Below are 23,764 nucleotides of genomic sequence, written 5' to 3'. Positions count from 1 at the left end.
CCGACACCAGTTGCTCAGTCTAATAGGGTCCATATAACATAATGCCCCAGCTTGGTGGCGCCACCAGATCTGGTTACCCGGCTGGTGGCCGGGTTCGGTCACCAGATCGGCAACAATTTCTGGTGGCCCAACCAGTTGCCGTAGTCTAAAAGATCTCATTTACTTAAATGCCCCGTGACGTCATGAGTCACTAGTGGAGCAACTTGGTGGCATCACCAGTTGCCTAATATAATAGCGGCATAGGAGAGAATCCTCTTCCACGGCATAGCGTGTGTGGCAGGTAACTACATTCCAACGAAGAACAAGAGAATATAGAAGGGAATAATAATTATTGGAAGAGGCTATCAAGAATATTAAAATTGGAAAAGCGGCAGGAAGAGGCTGAACAATATCCAGAAATGAAGAAATGATAAAATGGATGGGTGGGAGAGATTTAGAAATGAAGATATAAGGAGACAACTAGAGCAAGAACCGATAATGAGGAAAATTGAAAACAAACATTGAACTGGTTTGGCCACATAGAGCGAACGGAGCAAAAGAGACTAACAAAGAAGGTACATATAAAGCCAAAAATGGGAAACAAATGAAAAAAGGGAAGGCCGTGGAAGACATGGATGGACCAAATCCATGATATAGGTGAAAATAGAAACATGAATATAAGAGATATGAAGATCCTGGCCACTAGCAGAAGTGCATGGAGGAAATGGATAAGAGGCGGACCCTACATTCGACGCCTTGTATAGTACCTACTGAAGATTATGAGAAAGAAGAAGATGAATTTGCAGTAAAAAAAATAATAAAACTATATAAAATATAATTAATATTTATTAATATCGTATAATACCTGACAAAAATCACAATTTTATTGGCAAATATAAATAATTTCATCTCTTTCACACTGCTGACATGTTACTTGGTACAGACTCTCGTTGCGCCATCTACACTTGCAAGTCTCTTTCACTTTAGTCGTCTTAGTAGAGAATCCTCTTCCACAACACAACGTATCGCAGTTAACTACATCTTCACAGCGCCTCCCAACGGTCGAAGGACAAAAGTTTGGACTGTTCTCGAGATATAACAGATTTTTCCTGTTTCCTTTCTTTTTGAGTTGGTAGTTATTGCTGGATTCAACTTTGATGGCGTTGTGGTAGTGATTTTTTAATTCTTTGACTATGGTGTCAAAAGGACGAATTTTTTTGAAGCAAGTTTTGTATGTGCAAGAGCCTAAAAATTAAAAAAAATAAAAACGAACTATAATGAACATTTTCCATAGCAGTCTATTTTTGTCCGAAATCACTAAGATATTAAAACCTTCTATCAATAATTTTGATATCTGGCAATCGCAAACCTTGTGGCTTGTGCTCAATGGCTTAGTGACGGGGGCCCCATATCAAAGTTTTCGCGGGGCCCTTTTCCACGACTGATATGGGATAGAGCTAAGAAAATGTTCAACAAAAGAAGCAAAAACGCTTGTATAGAATAGAATAGAAATATGCTTTATTGTAACTGAAAATTTTATAATTTTAGGGACAAAGCTTACAAGGAGTCGGAAGAAACAATAGATAATAAAATACAGTTTACTTAAATTACATAAATCGTCAATATTATTACAAAGATTAAGGCAGGGCGATCCTTTGTCATCATTACTCTTCAACTTATGACTAATAGAAAACATAATGCGAAAAGCAAAAATCAATAGAGAAGGACTCCTGTATCAAAAAAGCCACCGAGTTTTGGCATTTGCCGATGATGTGGTGTTGCAGGCAAGGGGAAAAAAGAGCTACAAGAGATAGTACGGGAAATAGTCAAAGTAGCGAAGAAATTGGGACTGTACATAAATGAAACTAAAACAAAATGTATGGCGTGGACAGATGGTCATTTCAGGAATGGACAAAAGTTTAAAGTAGGTAGAACTAAGGAACATCATACGAATTCGAAATGGTAGAAAGATTTACATACCTAGGAGCAATAATATCACGTAAGCCGAACATTAAAGAAAAAATACAAGGTAGAATAAAGGCAGGCAATAGAAGTGTACATGCGCATAATGGAATTTTGAAAAGCAAGTTTTTATCAAGAAAGGCAAAAATACAGTTATACAAAACAACTATATAGCCAAGAGTAACATACTGCAGTGAGTTATGAGCAATAACAAAAGTTGAACAAAATTTATTGTAGATCTGGGAGAGGAAAACCCTGAGGAAGATATTATATGGAGGCATAATAAGGGACGGTTTATGGATAAAAAGATCAAATAATGAGTTCAAGGAATTATACAATCAACCTAATATAATAGGAGTGATAAAGGCATCGAGACTTAGATGGCGAGGTCACTTAGGAAGGATGACGAACACGCGGACTCCAAAAAGGGTACTAAACTACACTATAGCTTCAAAAAAGAGAAAAGGAAGGCCGAAAAATAGATGGAAGCAAGAGGTCGAAAAATATATGGAAATAATGGGACCAGAGAAGACCAGAAAAGAAAAATGGGAATTACTAAATGAATTCCAGAAAACAGGAAGGAATAGAGGAAAATGACATATCAAGTCTCAGAAGATCTCAGTACATAAATAAAAGTGAAAATGAAGAAAGACCAAACTTTTCAGGCCATGGGTCTAAGGCCTTAAGTGCTTTTGTATATTTATTATTACAAAATAAAAGATAATGAAATAAAACAAAACAATCTATAGCAAAGTTTAAATAAATTGAAAATTACATATGTACAACCTTAGGAACTAATAAGTTCTGCGTATAACACCCAAATATAGATAATAATAATAAAACTAATAAACTCTAATAAATCAAAGTCGAAAAATAGATTTGAATAATTGTTGAGACTCATTGTTTGAAAACAGATTTAGTTTTTTCAAGCTTAGGGTAAATGTACATTAAAAATGAGCTTAAACAAAGAAGCTCTGTTCTAACGGCGAGCGGCCGGCAAATAGATGTAGGTACATAAATACAATTGATAGATAAAGAACAGATTACACGAAAATATACCCAAACAATACACAAAAATTGCAATTTGGCATTATATATTATGCAATGTCTCACACACAGCCAACGCAACGGTGAATGGATAATGAAAGGTAGCTTGAACACAAAAAAGCTCTGTTGATGGAATAGCGGAGAGCGGTAGAGAATAGAAAATATATAAAAAATATAATTTATATATACTCGTAGATAAAGAATCCAGTACACGAAAATGTCAATATCCAAACAATATACATACACTGTTTCAAAGCGATTTAATAGTGAAATAATTGTAGAATATTTTGTTCAATTTTTTTAATTGAATTTTGTGTTTACATACTGCACTGGGGCCCCTGAATGTCGGGGGCCCCGTATAAACGATACGGCTGCTACGGCGGTAGCTACGCCTCTGCTCGTGCTTAATTTTTTATGAGAGGAAAGGAACATTTTGATGCCTGTCAAAATTTTCAATGTATTTTAAATGTAATGTTAAATGTAATAATTTTTTTCGAATCCTGAGAAAACTAATATGTAAGTATGTTTGAAAAATTTAAACGCAGCATGAAAGATTAGGTTTATTACCGAGGGCCGAAAGTCCTTTAGAATGAATAATAAGGTTCTTTTGAATTAGATATTTGAAATTAAAAATCACACTAAATTTTCTCTTAGTTTTTCACCCCTGTAACTTATTAAAATAAACATTATAGAAGTTTTGGGGACTTTCGGCCCTCGGTAATAACGTACCTACTTAATCTTTCATTCTGTGTTATTTCTCAAAATATTTAGGTATTAGTTTTCTCAGGATTCGAAAAAAATAAATCCCATTTAAATAGCATTGAAGCTAAAAGTCGTACCCATCCCCTTATTAAAAAAATCGAAAACTTTTGCTTTTTGCGCCCTAATTTTCACTTCTCAACAAATATTGCCCAAAAGAAAATACAAACTTTCGTTTTACAATGTTATAGGTAGTAGGTATATATAATATTTGACTCGATAGAAATTGAGAATTAAATGTTTATAGTTTGAAAAATAGCAATAATTGGAAAAAATCCACAAAAGGAGTTTTTCCATTACATTTTTTTTCTCTTAAAGGTAATTTACGTACAACTTACATTTAAAAGCCACAACCTTACTGGAGATAAAAGTAGGTAAAAGCTCTTAGGATGCTATATCTTCTCCATATTATAAGTACCACGGAGGTGAATTCTGGACACTCACTGAAGCGATGGAGAAAAAACTTTCGAGATGTGGCTATACAGAAGAATCCTAAGGATATCATGGACGGACAAGATAACCAACGAGACCGTACTACGAAGAATTGGGAAAAAAGAAAAGTGATGTATACCTACGATTAAAAGAAGAATGTTACAATATCTGGGACATAATGAAAAACGGCACTAAGTAGGTATAGATTACTGAAAACAATCCCCACCAGGCAAAGTATTTGGAAAGCTAAGAATTGGGAGTAGAAAAATATCAGGGGCGGCCCGTCGGGGTAGGCAAGGTAGGCGCCGCCTACCCTCTTCAAATGTAGTACAATAATATAAATTATTAATATAAATTACTTATTTCAAAATTGTAATTTATAAATTTTGACACAATACCTACAATAAAATAGCAAAAATTATCCAAATTATTTTTAAAAATATCCAAAAAATTTTCTCCGTAGTTATAATTATTGTACGCTCCTTGTAGTATCAGTAGTACTGTATAAGATTCTATATATTCTTCCTTGGTCAGGCACTTAAAAACGTAGCCTGAAATAGAACGACGCCAACACCGAATTGACGTGCGATCTCTCTCTGTTTACGCGACAGGCCTACTGCAGGTCTGCTGGTAGCGACCGTATTCTACGATTTTGAAAGGGCGAATAGGCACAGAGTCTTATAGCCGGACCTACAAAATTTTATCAGTTGCTTCTCTTGTGTCTTGTGAAACTGTTTTAAATAATTGTTTTTTGATTTTGGCTGTTATTAGTAGGTTAAGTATTGAATAAAACTAGGTAGGACAATTTAAATTTGTTTATGAAAACTGAACAATAAACAGGTAAATTTGAGATCGGTCTATTGAAGGGCATTTTAATTTTATATTAATTTAGTAATAATTCACTAACGACAAATAAATCTGTGAATAGTTATTTGTCAGTCGTCCATTATATTTTTATTGTGTTTCAATACAATTTGGATAATTTAAAGTTAAACTGACGAATTGTGTTATTAGATTATATAGATAATTAAAAATTTAAAGCGAGGTTAATTGTTAACTTATCAATTTATTCGAAGAATAAATTATTCTTTGATACATAAATAAAATAAGTAATATTTGACGTTGTTGAAACGTAGGTGTGTTAGTTTTATTGGTGGAAAAACTTTAGTCATCGAATATGAATATTTTAAACGATGTAATATGAAGTTTGATCGAGACGCCTTTTTCAAGGCGCCAAAATCAAGAAAGATCAGAAATTATTTCAATGGGCCGGCCTTTACCAAATTTAACAATTTTATCCACAGATAAGACAAAAGACAATCGACCATTTTCGAGATCGTTTTAAACAATATGGTATGAAAATCATAAATGGCTAAGCGGAAGTTATTTTAAAAATTCACTTTTCTGTTGGCCTTGTCTGTTGCTCTCAAATTTGAAGCAAAATGTTTGGGTGAGTCAGGGATATTCAGATTTGAAAAATTTATCAGCTAGTGTAAAAAAACATGAATCTTCGAAAGAACATTTAAAGAATTGCTTAGGTTTAAAACGGTTAGAAAAAAATAAACAAACTATTGACAGTGCTTTAGCTGGACATATTTCTCTATCTAATAAGATATATAATGAAGAAGTTGAAAAAGATTGAAGAAGTTGAAGAAATTGATGTTACAATTCTGTTAGTAAAACAAGAACTTGCATTTCGCGGTCGTGATGAGAGCCATAATTCTTCAAACATGGGTAATTTTAAAGAAATTTTTAATTTAGTAGTTAAACGCGATCAGGAAATACAGGATCATGTTAAAAAATAGAAGGGGTGTTCACGGGTTTGTCAAAAACAATACAAAATGATTTAATAGATTGCCTTGCCGATTACGTAAAAAATGAAATTTCAACAGAAATTAATGAAAGTCAATTTTTTTCTATACTAGTGGACGATACTACTGATATAACCGAAAAATCACACTGTACTTTAACAATCCGTTTTATTAACAAAGTTGGTCAGGTAACAGAAAGATTTTTAGGGTTTTTTGATGTTAGCGAGAATAGATCTGCAGACGCTCTATATAGTTTAATTTCAAACGTGCTTGAGCCATATGATTACAAAAATAAATTAATTGCTCAATTTTACGATGGTGCAAGTGTAATGGCTGGCTCTTTAAACGGATTACAATCAAAAATTAAAGTAGATGCTCCAAAAGCAATTTTTACACATTGTTGCGCTCATAGATTACATTTAGTATTGCAAGACGGCTCAAAATGTATTACAAATTGTAGGATATTTTTTGTCGCCTACCCGAAGTGTATGTGTAGCCTACCCGCATACTGAGGTCACGAGCCGCCACTGAAAAATATCATGGTTAAAAAGCCTGTGGAAATGGTTCTCCACAACAACGAATATATTTAAAGCATGTGTTAATAAAATAATTCTAGCCAGGATGATCGCCAATATTCGGAATGAATAGACACCAAAGGAAGAAGAAGACAGCCTTCATATTTCACCTAGTCTACAATATGACTGAAATATGTGTTAAATTTCATTAGGGTCGGTTTAATATTTTTTTGATAATAATTTTACAATCGAGGGTCCGCAAAAAATACAAATCTGCAAAATAATGCAGGGCCCAAAATAAGCTGTTTAACAAGTTTACAAATTTTTTACATGTAAAGAATGGCTCAAGCTTTTAAACGCACTTTGAAAAATTAAAATCGATTTACTAATAGAGCCAAGGGAATTTTTTAAAATTATGATTATAGTGAGTAGCTCATCGGCAAGTGAATATCAGCTGGCGCATGGAGAAGCTACCCCCCCCCCCCCCACATAACTTTAAAAAATTGCCTAGGCCTTTCCTCTCCTAGTTGACCGCTGTCAATTTTTCTATGTTTTAACGAAAAATTTTAAACACACGTTTCAGTCATATTATATAAATACTTTTTCTAGGAGGAATATGAAGGTTGTACGTTATAAGGAGCCGAAAAAATTTTAAAAAGAAACGTTTTTTTTTGCACATTTTTACCAATGCTTACTATTTTTCAAACAATAAACGTTAAATTTTCCATTTCTAGAGTTACATATTATGTAAAATTGAAAAACAAAACTTTTACCTTCTATAATTTTTTTGTTGGAGCAATATCCCTTGAGTTAAAGACAAAAATATGGGCGCAAAAGGCAAACATTTTCGATTTTTGTTTTCAAATTTTGTTAAATAAAAAATCAAGCACAAGGTTTTGCGACTGACGCATATCGTGATACAAGGTACATCCTGAAAAGATTCCAGCAAAAAATAGACTCCTATGGAACATCTCCAATATGGTCTGGTTTTCGACAGATCCTGCCTAGTTTTAAAAATACATAATAGGTTTGTTCTAGCATCAGTTTCAAACGGTTTGAAACCATCAGCAAATAGTGGACCAGCACGAGTAGAGGGGATAGCACTGGTGACTGTATTATGTTCTTTCACTGACGAACTGTTTGCTGACGGTTTCTGACTAAGTTTGACTGTTTGCTAGAACAAACCTAATACAAATGAATTACCTGATAATCCGTGGCACTTGCAAACTTTTTCTTCATTTCTAATCACAACTCTCATTCCAATTTCACTATTATGTCTAAAAAGGCTCTGATTTACATCACCTAAAACATGTATTATAAACATATTAAACAAAAATGTTTAATAGATTCCTAAAACATAAATGAAGTATTTTTTTCTTTCTCCAGTCTAGAGTAAATGAAGTATATAATCAATAATTTAATATTTAAAACTGTTATTTAAAACTGTTGATATTTTTTAATTCATTGTATAAACTTCTAGTATTAAAAGGTATAATATTTTGATCGAATAATCTTTTATCATATTGTGGCTATATTCTATTTCTTTCACTGTTTCACAAAAATATTTATCGCAATTGCTCTAAAACTCGAGGTGTGGAATTACATAATCAAAGGATCATTTCATAAAACAGGTAAATCCCTTGTTTATGGAATTTCACACCTCGAACAGTAGCACCCCGTTCAGTTAAATATTAATGTCTCTTAGATAACTTGTTAGACTCTTTTTCTTACCTTTCCTTCTAAGTTGAAAAAACCTAAATGTCAGATTTTTCGCAAATTTGGTATTGTCTCCACAACCTCCCCATTGCCAATTAGAAGAATTATCAGACTTTCCATGACTAGCACATTTACAGTTTTCTAATTTTCCGGCAGCGCAAGCCTTCGCTACCAGATACATAAAAGCTGACGCGGACAGAGAGTGCATAAAAGATGTTTCTCGATATATTTTTCGAAAATATTTTCTATGGCGTAAACAAGGCCACTGTTCATATCTAAAACAAAAAAAAATTGCTACGTTAGGCTAAACACTACAAATCCGTAACTAAAATTAATATAGGAAACTACGATAAGTAAACGAAAAGACTAAGTATTATTGTGTTTGCATTTTATCAATCAAAAGCAAAATAAAAATTAAATTAAATTTTTTTAATAACGCGGGCACATAAATTTGATACACCCTGTATATTGAGCTGTTTTAAAATTTATTAGAATTTAGTTAGGATGTAAATAGATTTCTCTTTTAACGAGCTTTCCGCGGAACCATTAAAGACTTTTGTGAATAATTAAAGTGAAAAGAACTATGTATTTAGATTTAAAATGGAAAGAAATTGTTTACTGTATAGGTAATTATCAATATTTCTCGAAATTGATAATTGAAAAGAAAGTTGGAATTTTAATATCTCCATTTCAATACGAGTATATGTGGGAGAGTTTCTCCGAAAGTAATTAGGATTGTCGGAACAAATTTGAGGGTGACTGTTGTTTGTCAAATGGAAAAGTCAATGTTTTGATTCTTGGAATGTGGAAGGGGAAAAGATTGATTGGATGATTGAGAGAGGTTGAAAAATTATTCATTATGTTTTTGGCAGCGAGAAAGAGCGGTTTTCGACGTGTTAAGTGCCGAGATAGTTAGCAGATATCAGTGGTTGGTTGATAGTGGAGAATAGTGTTGAAAAGTGGAACGAGCGACAGATCAAATCGAGACGAAATACCTCTTTGATTCTGTAGTATTGTGAGAAGGAGAGCAGCGAATTTTTGGAGTTTTGTTTGAATCGAGAACGTGTCAAAGAAACACGGTTTGTTGGAGAATTAGTGCTGGTATGCTGACAGTTTTGAAGCTGGACAACGGAGAGAGGCTTTGATGAGTAGCCTTTAACATAATCAACGAGGGAGAGCTGTTTGGGGTCACGAGAAGACATCCGAGTGAGGGAAGCAAAAGGTCAGTCAATTTATGTGAAAGAGATTTTTATGTTCGGGAAATGAATTTTAAGTAAAAAGCATATGAATTAAAGTTCCAATATTTCAAAATATAAATAGTAAATATAGGTAACCTTGCGAAGACATAAATTTGTTTGGTTTAGTTTGTTTTACCAAAGTCATCGGGAACAAACCGATAAATTGTTTTTTTGTAAAGATAATAATTTTAAGTGGTATAAATTTCATTCGGACATCTGTGTCCACAGGTTTTTTAGATTCGATAGTTTTCAGAGTATTAATTTGATAAATAAAAGACAATTCTGTATTTTTTATTTTAATAGTTTGCTTTATTTCTTTTCCCTATTTTATCCCGACTAGGATCAACTCAGAGATACTGAACCCACGAGAGAAGATAAATATAACGTAAGATAATTTGGTTTTTTTTTATATATTAAAAGGCACCCTGAGATTTTTTTATTCAATTTTGATATATGATTTGCGACAATTAAATGATTAATTAAATAAATAATAATCAATATAAAATTAATAAGAAGCAGATCACAACAGTATATCCAAGCAGGCTAGAATAAAAATTGAATAAGAAAAAATCACAAGATTACGAACAAGGATATATCGAAATTAGTTGGGACAAATTAAATCCAACATAAAAACAACAGCAAAAGAGACTCTAAGAGAAAGACAAATAAATAAAAACATAAGCAAAGAAACGCACATTTTCAGATGAGATAAACGTAAAATGCAAAGAAAAAAATGCTTATCTCAAATACACTACTCCAAGAAATTAACGCACCCCCTTAAAAATAGCTCATTTTTCATGTCTTGAATTTCCGAAACCTGTCGTCCGATTAAGTGATTTTTTAATAAATATGTTATAGCCTTATTTTTTAACAATACGGCTGTAATAATATTGTTGCTAGACAGGTAAATTGGCATTATATACCGGGTGTACCAATTAAACTGTGTTTTTTCCCAAAGTTCACCACACCCTGTGGAATATTCTAGCATTTATTAAATACTGAAATTAACACCCAACTATAACCTCAGATTTTCTTAATATTCTATTTTCTGATTCAATCGCTTATGTTGGATAATAAAAAAGTTAGGTATGTACTTTAATTAAGTTTGAGTTTTAATTTCAGTATTTTATAAATTCTAGAATATTCCACAGGGTGATGCGAACTTTGATATAAAATCACACTTTGATTGGTACACCCGGTATAAAATGACAATTTACCTGTCTAGCAAAAACATTATATTTTAAAGAAAAATCACTTAAATCGGACAACAAGTTTAGAAAATTCGAGATATAAAATATGACCCATTTTTAAAGTGGTGCATTAATTTCTTGGAGTAGTGCATAAATCTAAAAGAATGCAGGAAGCTGATGAACAATATAAGGGAGTTCTCAGTAAGACACATGTTGTACTAGTCAGATATAGAACAAAATACAGAAATAGGAAAGGTTCTCGAAAGAAATGAAACATGATAAGAGGTTAAAGAAAAGAAATAAAGAAATTACTATAAATTAAGCACATAACCAAAGAAGAATTAACAACATACCTCAGGCAAATAAACCGAAAACAAAAACTAAACTTACTATTGAAACTCCAGAAATAACATCAAGTGAATTAATGAAAATGACAAAAACTGAATAAAAAAAAGCCATAACAGATGAAGATATTGAATAAGTGGACAAAATGAAAAAATACTTAGAAGTCTGGATTACTGAAGATCTAAATCCGCAATCATAAATTCGATCAAGAATAGAGCGCTCAAGAGCAGCCTCAGCAACGAAATGCTGTTGAACAAAATGGGAAGAGACAGAGAAATTTTGACCTCCATTAAAAGGAGAAAAACAGCATATTTGGAGCACATACTTCGAAATGATAAGTACGAGATGTTACAGCTGATTATGAAGGGCAAAATCGAAGAAAAATGGTAGACGACAAATATCCTGGCTGAAATACATTACGTGACTAGACCAGGTTAAACACACAGACGCTTTTAAGAATAGCAGAAGATAGAGATGAATTTGCAATGATTATAGACAACCTTCATTAGTGGAGTCGGCACTAGAACATGAAGAAAATGTATAATATAAAATATTCAAAAGTTTCTTACTTAAAATGATTTATACAAGACAGCACAGTCAACTTTCTATAGTCTCTAACAATTTCAGGCAATCCTGTCCTTTTCAGGCATAGCAGCTTCTGATGCTTAAAGCTTCTTAACCACCTACAAAGTTCTCTTTTGTTTGCTGTAGCATTGTATCTAGTGTTATTTTTTGTATATACAGCTGCTATAAAAGAATTTCTCCTGCTAGTCTTTGGTATCTTTCTATAACAGAAGAAAAAGGCAGTGTTTACTTAAAGTAATGGAATAATTATAAACAGGATTAACTATTAGCGCTAGAGTATTAGAGTATAACATATAAAAATTAACAAGAATTACTGTCATTACCAGTGGCGGATCTAGACATTGGACTTGTCTCCTATAGATCCGCCACTGATTATTACTGTAATTATTAAAAGATCTCTCGCCCAATGGTTCTATTTTTTATTTACTTAAAGCAACGTCGAAAATTGTGAAGTCGTTAAAAACGACTTGAAACAAACTTCCAAATAAGGTATTACTTGCCATATGATTTTATTTAAAATTATTTTACAACATGACTGTTTTTAACAAATTACTAAATTCCATTAAAAAATATGAACAAGCACCTCAGTTCGATTACCCAAAAATTTATTCCTTTTATAAGTCTTTTCTCGAAATGAAAAATGTTTAGGTTTTTATAGGATCAGTGTTAACTATGTCATATACTGGAATTATTAAGTTTTATGGGTTTTAAATTATCAGCTAAATCATTAAACAAATTTGTGAATTTGGTAGTAATATGGGAGACGATATCAATTAGAACTTTAAACAAAGGTGGAGTACTGATATATGGTTAATTGCGCTGGTATAATAATTTCTATCAGTTATTATTCCTATATAAGTTCATTATAGCAGATAATAATTAGAAATAGCTTCTTTTAGTGGAGTCACTGAAGGTGGATATGAGCTATTACCTCCGATTTCGTTGAACCTCCATCGATTTACATGAAAATTGGTGAGTGGTTAGAGGATATCTCAAGGAACAAAGGTGGCATGGTGCCAACTTGCGCTTTTAAACTAGGGGTGGCATCCACCCCCTCTCGAGGGTGAAAATTATTTTATTAAAAGTAACCCTACAATTCGATAGAGGGACAAATTCTAAGCAAAATTTGTTATATAAAGTTATTAAAATGAATCAAAACTTTTTGAATTATTAAAGATCAAAAATTTTAATTTCTCTTGAGAAAAATGCATGTTTTTAACCGATTTTTCATCAATAACTCAAAAACTGTAAGTTTTTACAAAAAAGTTATAATTATCAAAATTAAAGCTAATAAAAAACTAAATAAATCCCTTAGTAGAAAAACCTTTTAATGTTAACTAAAAGTGAGTTATAGGTAATTGAATGTATATTTTTTTCGGCGAGTAAAAAACTCCAAGTATTCAAGCTGAAATAACAGGAAATTGATGCCCTTTATCACATAAACTTATTAAAGATTTGTCAAAGTACCTAAAATTTTCTATCAAATGAGCCCTCGAACATGTTGATAGCTTTAAAATTTATCCTCCAAAATTTTTTCAAAATTTATCTTTTAAAAATTTTTCCAAAAAATGTTATTGTTTTTTTTTTAATAACTCCGTTCGTGTTCACGATATCAGGTTCACCTAAAAACTGTTTAAAAGTTAATTCCAAGTGCTATTTAAGCACGTTGAACCTAATCTTTTAAATCCCTTACTTTTTTAAACATAAAAGGTTAAGTGGCCCCGGTTGCATGGTTCCCACAGCAAAATTTAAGATTTAAACGTTTCTATCTCGGTTATGTTTTACCCTAAAAAAATAGTAAAACAGGTATAATACTTGGTACAGAAAAAACTAAAATGTGGTTATATATAATTTTTTACGTATATTGAGTATTTTTGCAGTTATTATCAAAAAAATATGAGAATTACAATAATTTTAAAAATTATGATTTTTTTTAATTACATCTTTTTTTCAAAAATGTGCATTCTAAACCGGTCAAAATTATCAAAAACATTACTTATGCTAATATAAAGAAGTTCTTGTAAGAATTACCATAAATTTTAATTTTTGTGGAAATGGCGTATGTTTAATTTTTCACTTTTTCCTAAAAAATTCGAAACGGTTCTTTTATTTTCATCACAGCTTGCTTAATTTTGATACTCTTACCTTGTTCTGAAGCTCATTTGATAGGTATTCCGAAGTACTTTAACAAATGTTTAGCAGGAATATTTTATGCATTGCATCGTTTTCCCGTTATTTAAGCTTGAATACTTAGATTTGAGTACTCGTCGAAAAAAATACACATTTAATTGCCAATAACTCACTTTGAACTAACATCAGTTTAGTTCTTTATGTAAGGAATGTATTCAATTTTTTATTACCTTCAATTTCAGTAATAATAACTTTTTTGTAAAAGTTAATAGTTTTTGATTTACATATAAGTGAAAGACCGATTTAAAACATGCATTTTTTTACGAAAAAATAAAATCTTTGGTCCTTAATAACTCAAAAAGTGTTGATTTATTTTAATAACTTTATATAACAAATTTTGCTTATAATTTGTCCCTCTATCGACTTATGGTATTATTTTTAATAAAATAATTTTCACCCCCGAGAAGGGAGAAAGGCATCCACCCCCATGGTAAAAGCGCAAGTTGGCATCATGCCACCTTTGTTCCTTGAGGTATCCTCTAATTACTCACCAATTTTTATGAAAATCGATGGAGGTTCAACGAAATCGGAGGTGAAAACTTTCAGTGACTGCACTATTTAATGATCCAAATAAGTAATCAAAGAAATCATTGGAAATTTAGAGTGTGTGATCAAATTAAATTTAAGACCTAAATAGTAAAATTAAAATTAATTTTTCAAGACTGTTTTTACTTAAACTACGAATTGTTTTTAATGAGGTACTCAAATCTAAAAAAAAAACACAATAATTTTATTAAAACACTTAAAAAGGTTAAAATATTGGACGGCTTTCGACCCAAAATGAGCCATCATCAGCAACTACAGGAAACAAACCGACCAACAGAAAGGTGGAAGAATCGATTAGGCTCAACCACATTACACTAACACATTAACCCTTAACTTGGCGCGCCTATAACCGCTGAGGGAAAAATGTTTTTGCTGACTGGATGTCATTTTTAGAGGGCTCCATTATCAGAGTTAATTACAGTTTTTTTTCTATTTTAAATTTTTTGACATTTTATTGACATTGTATCCCATAAGATACACTACTAGGCGTACCGTACATTACAATGTACCTCGCAAGACACATTGCCAGGAACACTATAAAACAAGTACTGATGCCCATAGATACATTGCCAGGTTATTAAAAAAATACCTCCGTATCTAGAAAGATACATTGCCAAGATGTATATTTGTAGTTTGGACCAATATATTAAATATTATTGGGTCATTGAATTAAAGCAAAATTATCAAAATTCCACAAAATATAATGAAAACAATAAACAAATCTACAATAAATTGTTCCGCTAAAAATCTTTAGAATTTTCAAGACTTTTAGCGAAACATTTGTAGATTTGTTTAATGTTGTCATTTTATTTTGTGGAATTTTGTGTTACTTTAATAATTATGAATAGATGGCTTTTTGTGGAGGGGTTTCAACCATACACATAGTATTGTATTAATTAATATATAATCATGTACATTTATAAATTATAAATAAACTACAATGATGATCAAACATTTATTTTTAAAACTTAAATTCAAAACTTCAAATAAAACTTGGAACACTCAAAAAATAAAAGTAGAAAGTAATTATAAGTATAAAAAATTACAAAATTTAGTTATTATGAAAATCATAAAAACAATTACGGGATTCCGTCAAACATAATCTCGCCCTACATTTTGTACAACTCATTGCTGTTTGTCCTTTGCAACAGTTTCGGCATCGTCCTTTGGTTGTAAAAGTTGGAAAGTGTCCGAAAAGATCTCTTCTGACATCTTCTCCAGGTATATTCTACGAATATATGACGTGACTACGAATCTTCTTTTTCGGTGTCATCGATAATGTCATCACGGCCAGATGGATGACGTCACTAGTATTATGCCAAAAAATCGTAATTTAAAAATAAAAATCGATATGTTTCGGGAATTTCTATGTTTATTTAGATAATATCTAATGAATTTATGCGTTACTTAGTTACTTTATAGTCGCACTGTATATACCTAATATGTAAAAAATAGAATTTGATAATATGATAACATACTGTAACATATTTTTATACTAATACTTTCAAGAAATATTGACGGGACATACATATATGATTCATACATACAAGCTGGGACATAGGTACATACAAGCTTTTGGAGTAGATAAGAACATACGATAAATCATTACAACATAATATACCAAATGTTTTTATCACTTTTCTGTTAATTCTCTAATGGGCAAAGTAGCTAATAAGAAACAGTTAGTATTTATCCGTATACCGGGTGATGTATCCAAAAAGATACTCATTCAATTTTCATCAGTACCTGCCAATGTATATTCAAGGATACTATCTAAATTGCCGCTAACCTGGCAATGTATTTTCAGAGATACTACTTTTCAAAGTGATCCTATCTGTTTGTTTATAAACAAATCCTGAATATTATTTTATACGATTGTTTGTTGCAGGCCTATTTATCTAGAACTATAGTTTACCAATTCATATAATAACTTAAAACATTTAAAAAATGAATTTACTTTCCGAATGACACAAACTAACACCTTTTTTGGAAGCCATTTTTAGCACGCTTACATAAAACGCTCTCTCATTGGTGGAAATCTCTGTGTATGACATTCAAATTAATTTATTGGTTATGCGAATACTTTGTTGAGAGGGTACTTTTAAAATCTCGCGGCAACTTTACGTATATATAGAGAAATTAATTATAATAAACAACGTATCCTGGAGTACACACCGCCAAGTTAAGGGTTAAGGTACTTATCCATACGTGGATGCTCCGTGCTCGGTGTAGCTGCTCAAATGGATACGACATGCGTTCCCCTACATATAAACCGCAAACTGGTTGAATCGAAGAGGGTGAGCGCCGAGCGGCGAGCACCGACGTATCCACTATGTGGAGCTGCTACACCGAGCACGGAGCACCCACGTATAGATACGTACCTTTGAAATTAAGTTTAAAATGTTGTAATGGTTTATATTTCGTTATTCTGGAAAAGTGGTTGGTAGAGAAATAATTTAGAACTTCTTCTTCTGGAGTATCCATGGGAGCGTTCAAGTATTACGTAACGCAGTTTGGGGGGAGGGGGGTCTTGTAAAACGTTACGGCGCGTTACATGGGGGGGAGGGGGGTTCGAACAGCGCGTTACGTAACATTCTTTTTTAAAAAATTAGTAAATTCTTTATAAAAGATATTTTTTAAGGTAAATATATACCTTTTATAAAGGATTTACTATTTTTTGTATTACATGGTATAGAGCCAACTACATGAAAACTTTTTCCTTGTGGATTCTTTTTTAACTTAAATGAAAAAAAACTACGGAATTTCTTTTATGTTTTACATAGACCCCTGAATTGTATTATGTTGCACTCTCACGCTCCGGTCATGTTCCGACAACAGGACAATAATTAATAGTACCTATTCAAGTGAAAACATCTTAAATTTGTAACACAGATGAAGCACAGTAACATATGTTTCCAATAATTAGATGGACCTGTCTCCACAACAAAAGATTAAAAGATACAGATGTTATTTAAGAGGTTGCAGAAGGGAACTACATGTTCATAAATCTTGTATGTTTTCTGAAATCGTTTTCTGCAGTAGGTATTCATTAATGTTTTAAATACGCAAATTTTCAAATTATTTAAAAATGTCTTTAAATAAAAAGCATTAAATACAAAACCCACTATATTGATACTTAGTTTAGAAAATTGATAGATATTTAAAAAAATAGTACCCTTAGTTAAAGTGTGATTTCAAAATTTCAAGTGAATTTCAAAATTTCACCTTGCATTATTCATAATACACATTTACACATAATACACATAATATACACATTTTTGAGATGAGGTTGTTAAGCAGCTTCTAAAAACAAAAATATACATGGTGTTTAATTAAAATTAAAAATAATGGACTATGCTAGACTTGAGTGAATCACCCTGTATATTCAAATTTATGTTTAAATAGTCCATAGTTGAATTTAAAAGTTGACGTATCCTAGCGTTTTTATAATTTTCTAAAATAATGACACATGACAAAAACAATTTTATTCCATAAGTGGTTTCCATACATTATAATTTTAAATGATCACCCTGTATTATTCATAAAGACCATAAATTCAGATTGTTAAGCAGCTTTTAAACATATAAAAATATACAGGGTGTTAAAAAATAAAGCTTATGGACTACGGTAGTCTTGCATGAATCACCAAATTTATGTTTTTATATATGAAAATCTACGGGTCTCAGCGTTTTTTAAAATTGATTAAAACATGGACAGAAATAATTTTATTCCATAAATGCCTTCTTATATATACAGAGTGTTTCAGAAAAAGCTAACACGATCTCTAAGATAGGTGAAAAACTGAAAAATAATTGGGGTTTGCTTAGTATAAAATTTTTGTAACGGCATGCGTTTTCACGATACAGGACGTTGAAGAACAAAAAGTTTTACACATTTTTTTCAATATTTTCCAAAACTACTGGCAACATCGTATAATATTTGTTATACAAAAATTTTTACTAAGCAAAATAAAATATTGAAATAATAAATATGTTATTTTATTTTAAGTTTTTATTAAAGAAGATCAAATAGAAGAATGCATGAGAAGAACAATAAAGGATGAAGACTAAAATGTATGTAAGGATGGGGCCAAGCAGGGAAAATGTAAATGTAAATGTAAAATTAGTAATAAAAGATTATTATTCTAAGTTTTGGACATATTTCATGTCATGGGACATGAAATTACGATTGGCAGGGATAACCAGACACATGAACTAAAAAGAAGAATCGTTATTGGGTGGGCAGCATTTGGAAAACTGAGAGAAACTTTTAAGAGTGAGTTGCTCATATGCCTAAAGAGAAAGGTATTTGATCAGTGCGTCCTCCCAGTCTTGACGTACGGATCAAAAACACTTACCTTACCTAAAGCCTCGGCTACCAAACTAAGAGTAACGCAGAGAAGAATGGAGCGGTCAATGTTAGGAATAACTCTGCGAGACAAAATCAGAAACGAAGAAATCAGGAGAAGAACAAAGGTGACTGACGCCATCAAAAGGATAGCTAACTTGAAGTGGAGATGGGCAGGACACATAGCGAGAATGACACATGGGCGATGGACAAAAAGGTTATTGGAATGGAGGCCAAGAGAAGACAAGAGAAGCGCCGGTTGACCGCCTACAAGATGGACAGACGACGTAAGAAAGCTAAATAAAAACTGGATGAGAGCGGCGCAGGATGGACGTGGTTGGAAATGAGGGGAGGAGGCCTATGTTCAGCAGTAGACTTTTGAGGCTGGATGATGATTGTAAGTTTTCATTATTACCTCAAATGCGATTAAAATAATAATTCCGGTACTTTTCGCAACCTAGTTTTCCATTTAGGTTCAAATGGTGACTTGGGTGTTACGTAACGTTTAGGTAGGGGGAGGGGGGTACATAAAAACGTTACGGTGCGTTACATGGGGGGAGGGGGGTCAAAAATCTTCAAAAATTGCGTTACGTAATACTTGAACGCTCCCCATCTTGCGAACCTACCAAATGTTTATTTCTGTTTGATTAAGTTGTCCCATTTTAATGTAATAACTATAATTAGACTGCTAATCGTCGGCCTAATGTCGCCTAAGTCCAAAATACCTGATTTTACTGGAGAGACAAAAAACTAATTGTGCATAACTCCACTTGTATACAACTAAATATAATGTGAAAATTGGATAAACAATTGGTCTCTAAACAATTTAAATTCACGTTTTTAGTAATCAATTTGTTTAAATTATCAAAACAATATATTGTGTCATTTCAACCTGTTCCCTGTAGGTAGCTACTCACCCGTTTACAATGAACAGACTTTTCATTGTATAAACATCAGAAAATCACCGATATTTTGGCCACTAACAAGAGCGGACTTGTAGGATTTGTGTAATTTCATGTGGTTTTCAACATTAATGGACTCATGCAGTTTTCATTTTTACAATTTTAGCAAAATCTAGTAAACCATATTTGAAGAAAACAGAGCCGTACATAGCTTTTGGATAATGCAAGAGATGCCATCAAAAGTCTAAACTTGAATATTTTGGACTTATGCATTTTTCATATTAGGCTGACGCAATGCTGTTAATCCGAAAAATCTTAAATTGCTCTATTTTGTGCCAATTCTGACACACTGGTTTTTTCTTTTTCTTCAAGTGCCCTGTCCGTTGCGAACGTTGGCTATTAATATGGCAATTCTGATTGGCAAATTATTGGTAGAAATGTGCAAAGAATACTAAACGATCAACACAATAAAAATAAGAAAATTTCAATATCTGGGAATGTAATGAGGAGACAGCGATATAAAATACTAAGATTGATTATACAGGGTGGTGAATTGACAAACGGGCCATAGGAATCTCAATGTAAAATTCTAAACTGTTGAATTCCTGCTTCCCTAATTATTCTACATCAAAAGACATGAGAAACTATTTGTAGAGGATTGAAATCTTTATTGAAAACAATTGTTGAAGTTGTTCTACGAATTAAACACATTCCAAAATTTTTTAAAATATAATAAATTTTATCAAAGTATTTGCCAAATTTAGGCCACACACAGTGCAAGAATGTGTATAAGGTTGCCTTCGGTCACAATAAAATTATTATATTAACAATATTTTGAACTGTCAGTATTTTTATTTTATCGTTTTTATTGTTTAAAAAACAATAAAGTCGAAAAGATGTCCTCAGTTGAGGAGAAAGTAGTAATAATAAAGATGTTTTATTCAGTCAATAGTTTGCGTACTGTCAGAACTAGTAACGTGTGGCCTTACTTTTACGCACTTACTTAGGTATGGCAAATGTATTCTATTTTTCAAAATTTTGGACTCTGTTTAAATCGTAGAACAATAATTTTAACTTTTGTTTTTAATACAGATTTTAAGCCTCTACAAATAGTTTCTCATGACTTTTGATGTAAAATAATTAGGGAAGCAGGAACTCAACAATTTAGAATTTTACATTATGGCCCGCTTTTCAATTCACTACCCGGTATAGTCAAAGTCAAAGATAAGAAGAAACAGGAGGAAGGAGTAAATATAGGAATAAGGAAAGTGTCATTGTTTAAAAATTTGGACATCTTGGATATTAGTGCACCCTAATATGTTTGTGTAGATTTTGGCATTGGATCCGACCATCACTTGTACCACCGTTGCCGTATCCTCTATTTTTTCATACTATCACGTTACAATTTTTTGTGATATTATACACGAGCGGGACACCCTCAAAAAAGCATTTAGTTTTCGAGATAATGACCACGGAGGGGTGAATGGCTAATTTTACTCATACTTTTTATTTTTGAGGGTGATGAAAACAAAAATGAGGTTTATTTTGAATTTTATGTGGGGGAACATTGTCAAAATCGCAATTTTAACCTAAAAATAAAAAAAAATTAATCATGTTTTTTGCGTTTACCTCGCTAGAACTCTGTTCCATTTTAATATGTTTTCTGAAATTTTTACAGTATATAGCTCTAAATTTCTGAAGACAAAGGTACTTGCTTCAAGTTTTTTTTCTTATCATGATAAAGGTTATGAATTTTTCAAAGAAAAAGGTGCGGATTTGTGCATTGCAAAGTTTAATCGCAAAAGTTGTATGACGAAGTTTAAAATTTAGCTTCTTAATCACGTTTATTTGAAAGTAGAGAGTACAAAGGAGTTTTTTGGTAAGTTTTAGATCAAGATGTTTTATAGAAAAAAAAATAGTGCAACTTTTAATGTCGACATTAGGAATCCCCAATATAACGCTAATTTTTTAAAGGACAGACAATCTAGGTATAATTTCTCACCTTTAGTACTATTCTTGGATTATAAGCTTTCATTTGACACCTCATTTGTCATTCTACCTAGTATAATGACGGAGAAGTAATAAACGTTCTTATTCTATTATTGGCATGGCAACACTGTGACGAACAAACATAAGATTCAGCTATGCGTTACAAAGGGTGCACTAATATCCAAGATGTCCAAAATTTGGACATATGGGATTCTTTTAAAGAGCAGCGTGTAAGATAGAGTAAAGACGGCACTTACACTTAAAATATAAGAAAAGACATATCAAGAGATCAAAAAAGAGCAGTACCTATTTTAAAGAAAGTCATGATATTTAAAATATATCTTAAAAACGGGAAGAAAATTAAGAAAAAAATATGGAATTAGCACATCATAGATACCTACAAGAAGGCAAAAACACATAAAAAGATCGGAGAACTGGAATAGATGGCAGAGGATAAATAAAATGGGAACTGTATCTCCGATTCTCCTAAAAGGTATGCACTTTCGTAAAACAAGTTGAAATAGTTTTTCACCATATAAAATAAAAATATCTTTTAATATCTTCAAGATACGATTGTCTCTACGGCTGTTAAAATTGAGAAACAATTTCTGTATATCTACCAAAGCATCAAGAGTTTAAACCAAATTGATAAAAAATCTTGATTTTATCTGGTTAAATATGCAGATCAATTTAGATATATTGGAAACACATTGGGAGTTGAAATTTGATAAAAAATTTCACGTATTAATCGTTACGAAAGACATTGAACACTAGAGAATAGAAGAATATGGAGAAAATGGTCTTTGCATACGTTTCCTTTTTCTCTCTCTTTTTCTTTGCCTAAACTAGCATATAGGCTACTGACTTTTGCTGCCGAACACTGTTCATTAAAAAAACGCATTTAGAAAAAAACTAAATTATTAAATGGGATTTCTTCAAACAGAGTCGTTGATCGTTTAATACTCATGGCATTCTTAATTTAAATAAAGCCACACCGTTGTATTATTGTCCCAAAAACAAAGACCCCGCCTAGATTTGATAAAGCGTCATGTCACTCACCTGTTGCTAGGGGTGCCACTATCACTATCTATCAAACAACAAACTAGAATAGTCACCATCAGACATATAAGGTGTTTTACCGTCAAAAGTCTCATCATTGGTGCTACATGTCGAACTTCACTTGACTGAAGTATCAACAAATCTTAAATCTTTAAATGCCATTTATTACTCAAAACAAATATGCTCCGTTCTGGTGCGAAGGTGTGGCTAACGAAAAAAGCACAGTAAATTTTCAGATAAAAATTTATGGTGAAATGCAGTTTCAGTCACGTCCACATACGAAAATAATGTAGTATTTGCTGCATTATTGATGAAAAATGAAAAATAATAAAAATAATACAATGGATATAGGAAATATATAAACGGTGTCCCCTGAAAACAACATTAAAATCAATAATAAAAGTATTTCACAAAATAATGCAAAATCGAGTTTTTTTAAATAGGTATAGTCATATTTATATTTATAGTAATAAAAATTTTTAAGAGGATCGGTACGTATTTTCGGCTGCAATGCTATTCAAATGGGGATTCATTTTTTTCGAATCCTGAGAAAACTAGTAAGTATTTTTGAAAAATTTAAACGCAGAATGAAAGATCACGTTATTAGCGAGGGCCGAAAGTCCCTGAGAACTTCTATAATGTTTATTTTAATAAGTTACAGGGGTGAAAAACTAAGAGAAAATTTAGTGTGATTTTTAAATTCAAATATATCATTCAAAATAAACTTTTAATTTATTCTAAGGGACTTTCGGCCCTCGGTAATAATTTAGTCTTTCATTCTGCGTTTAAATTTTTCAAAAATATTTATTGGTTTTTTCAGGATTCGAAAAAAATAAACACAATGCCGTGGTAATATTTTCCAAATCTATCTTTGTCTTACAACGCACTCAGCCGAATATAATATTGTCAGCATATATTGTCAGTCAGACACTGACAATCAGTGACAATTTTAAATATTTGACATTGCATCGGGAATATGTTGAGTTATTGATTAAATATTATTGATATATAATGTATTTGATAAATAATTGATTTAAGACGTGAACTTAATAAAAAGTTATTTATTGTGTATTATTTGTGGAAGATCCAAGCAGAGAATACATCAGGATAATATATTCTGTGATCCAAGTATTTTAAAAAATCACTTAAACA

The 23,764-nt window shown here is 31.8% G+C and overlaps 1 protein-coding gene across 2 annotated transcripts; it reads right to left on the bottom strand.

Moving 5' to 3' along the window:
- Nucleotides 1-807: 807 nt before the first annotated feature.
- LOC114337055 (protein Wnt-4) lies at nt 808-22,790 on the bottom strand. 2 transcript variants are annotated; one of them, XM_028287442.2, is made up of 5 exons: nt 22,613-22,777; nt 11,564-11,779; nt 8,237-8,496; nt 7,709-7,807; nt 808-1,224 (listed from the first exon to the last, which is right to left on the bottom strand). In XM_028287442.2, exons 1-5 carry the CDS (start codon nt 22,708-22,710, stop codon nt 863-865), a joined length of 1,035 nt encoding a protein of 344 aa, XP_028143243.1. In that variant the 5' UTR covers nt 22,711-22,777; the 3' UTR covers nt 808-862. The 2 variants fall into 2 exon arrangements, with proteins under 2 accessions (XP_028143243.1, XP_028143244.1); XM_028287443.2 differs by lacking the exon at nt 11,564-11,779 and having other exon boundaries at nt 22,613-22,790.
- Nucleotides 22,791-23,764: the final 974 nt, after the last annotated feature.

Source organism: Diabrotica virgifera, chromosome 2 (assembly GCF_917563875.1).
Source record: "Diabrotica virgifera virgifera chromosome 2, PGI_DIABVI_V3a".
NCBI lineage: Eukaryota > Metazoa > Arthropoda > Insecta > Coleoptera > Chrysomelidae > Diabrotica > Diabrotica virgifera.
Note: the sequence above shows the minus strand (reverse complement) of the source record. Positions and strands in the feature narration are given on the sequence as shown.

Coding starts and splice junctions, on each gene's coding strand:
- LOC114337055 (XM_028287442.2), bottom strand. CDS start 22,710: ATGATGAGACTTTTGACGGTAAAACACCTTATATGTCTGATGGTGACT. Junction 11,780..22,612: donor AGTGGCACCCCTAGCAACAG/GTGAGTGACATG, acceptor CTTCTGTTATAG/AAAGATACCAAAGACTAGCA. Junction 7,808..8,236: donor TTTTCAACTTAGAAGGAAAG/GTAAGAAAAAGA, acceptor TACATGTTTTAG/GTGATGTAAATCAGAGCCTT.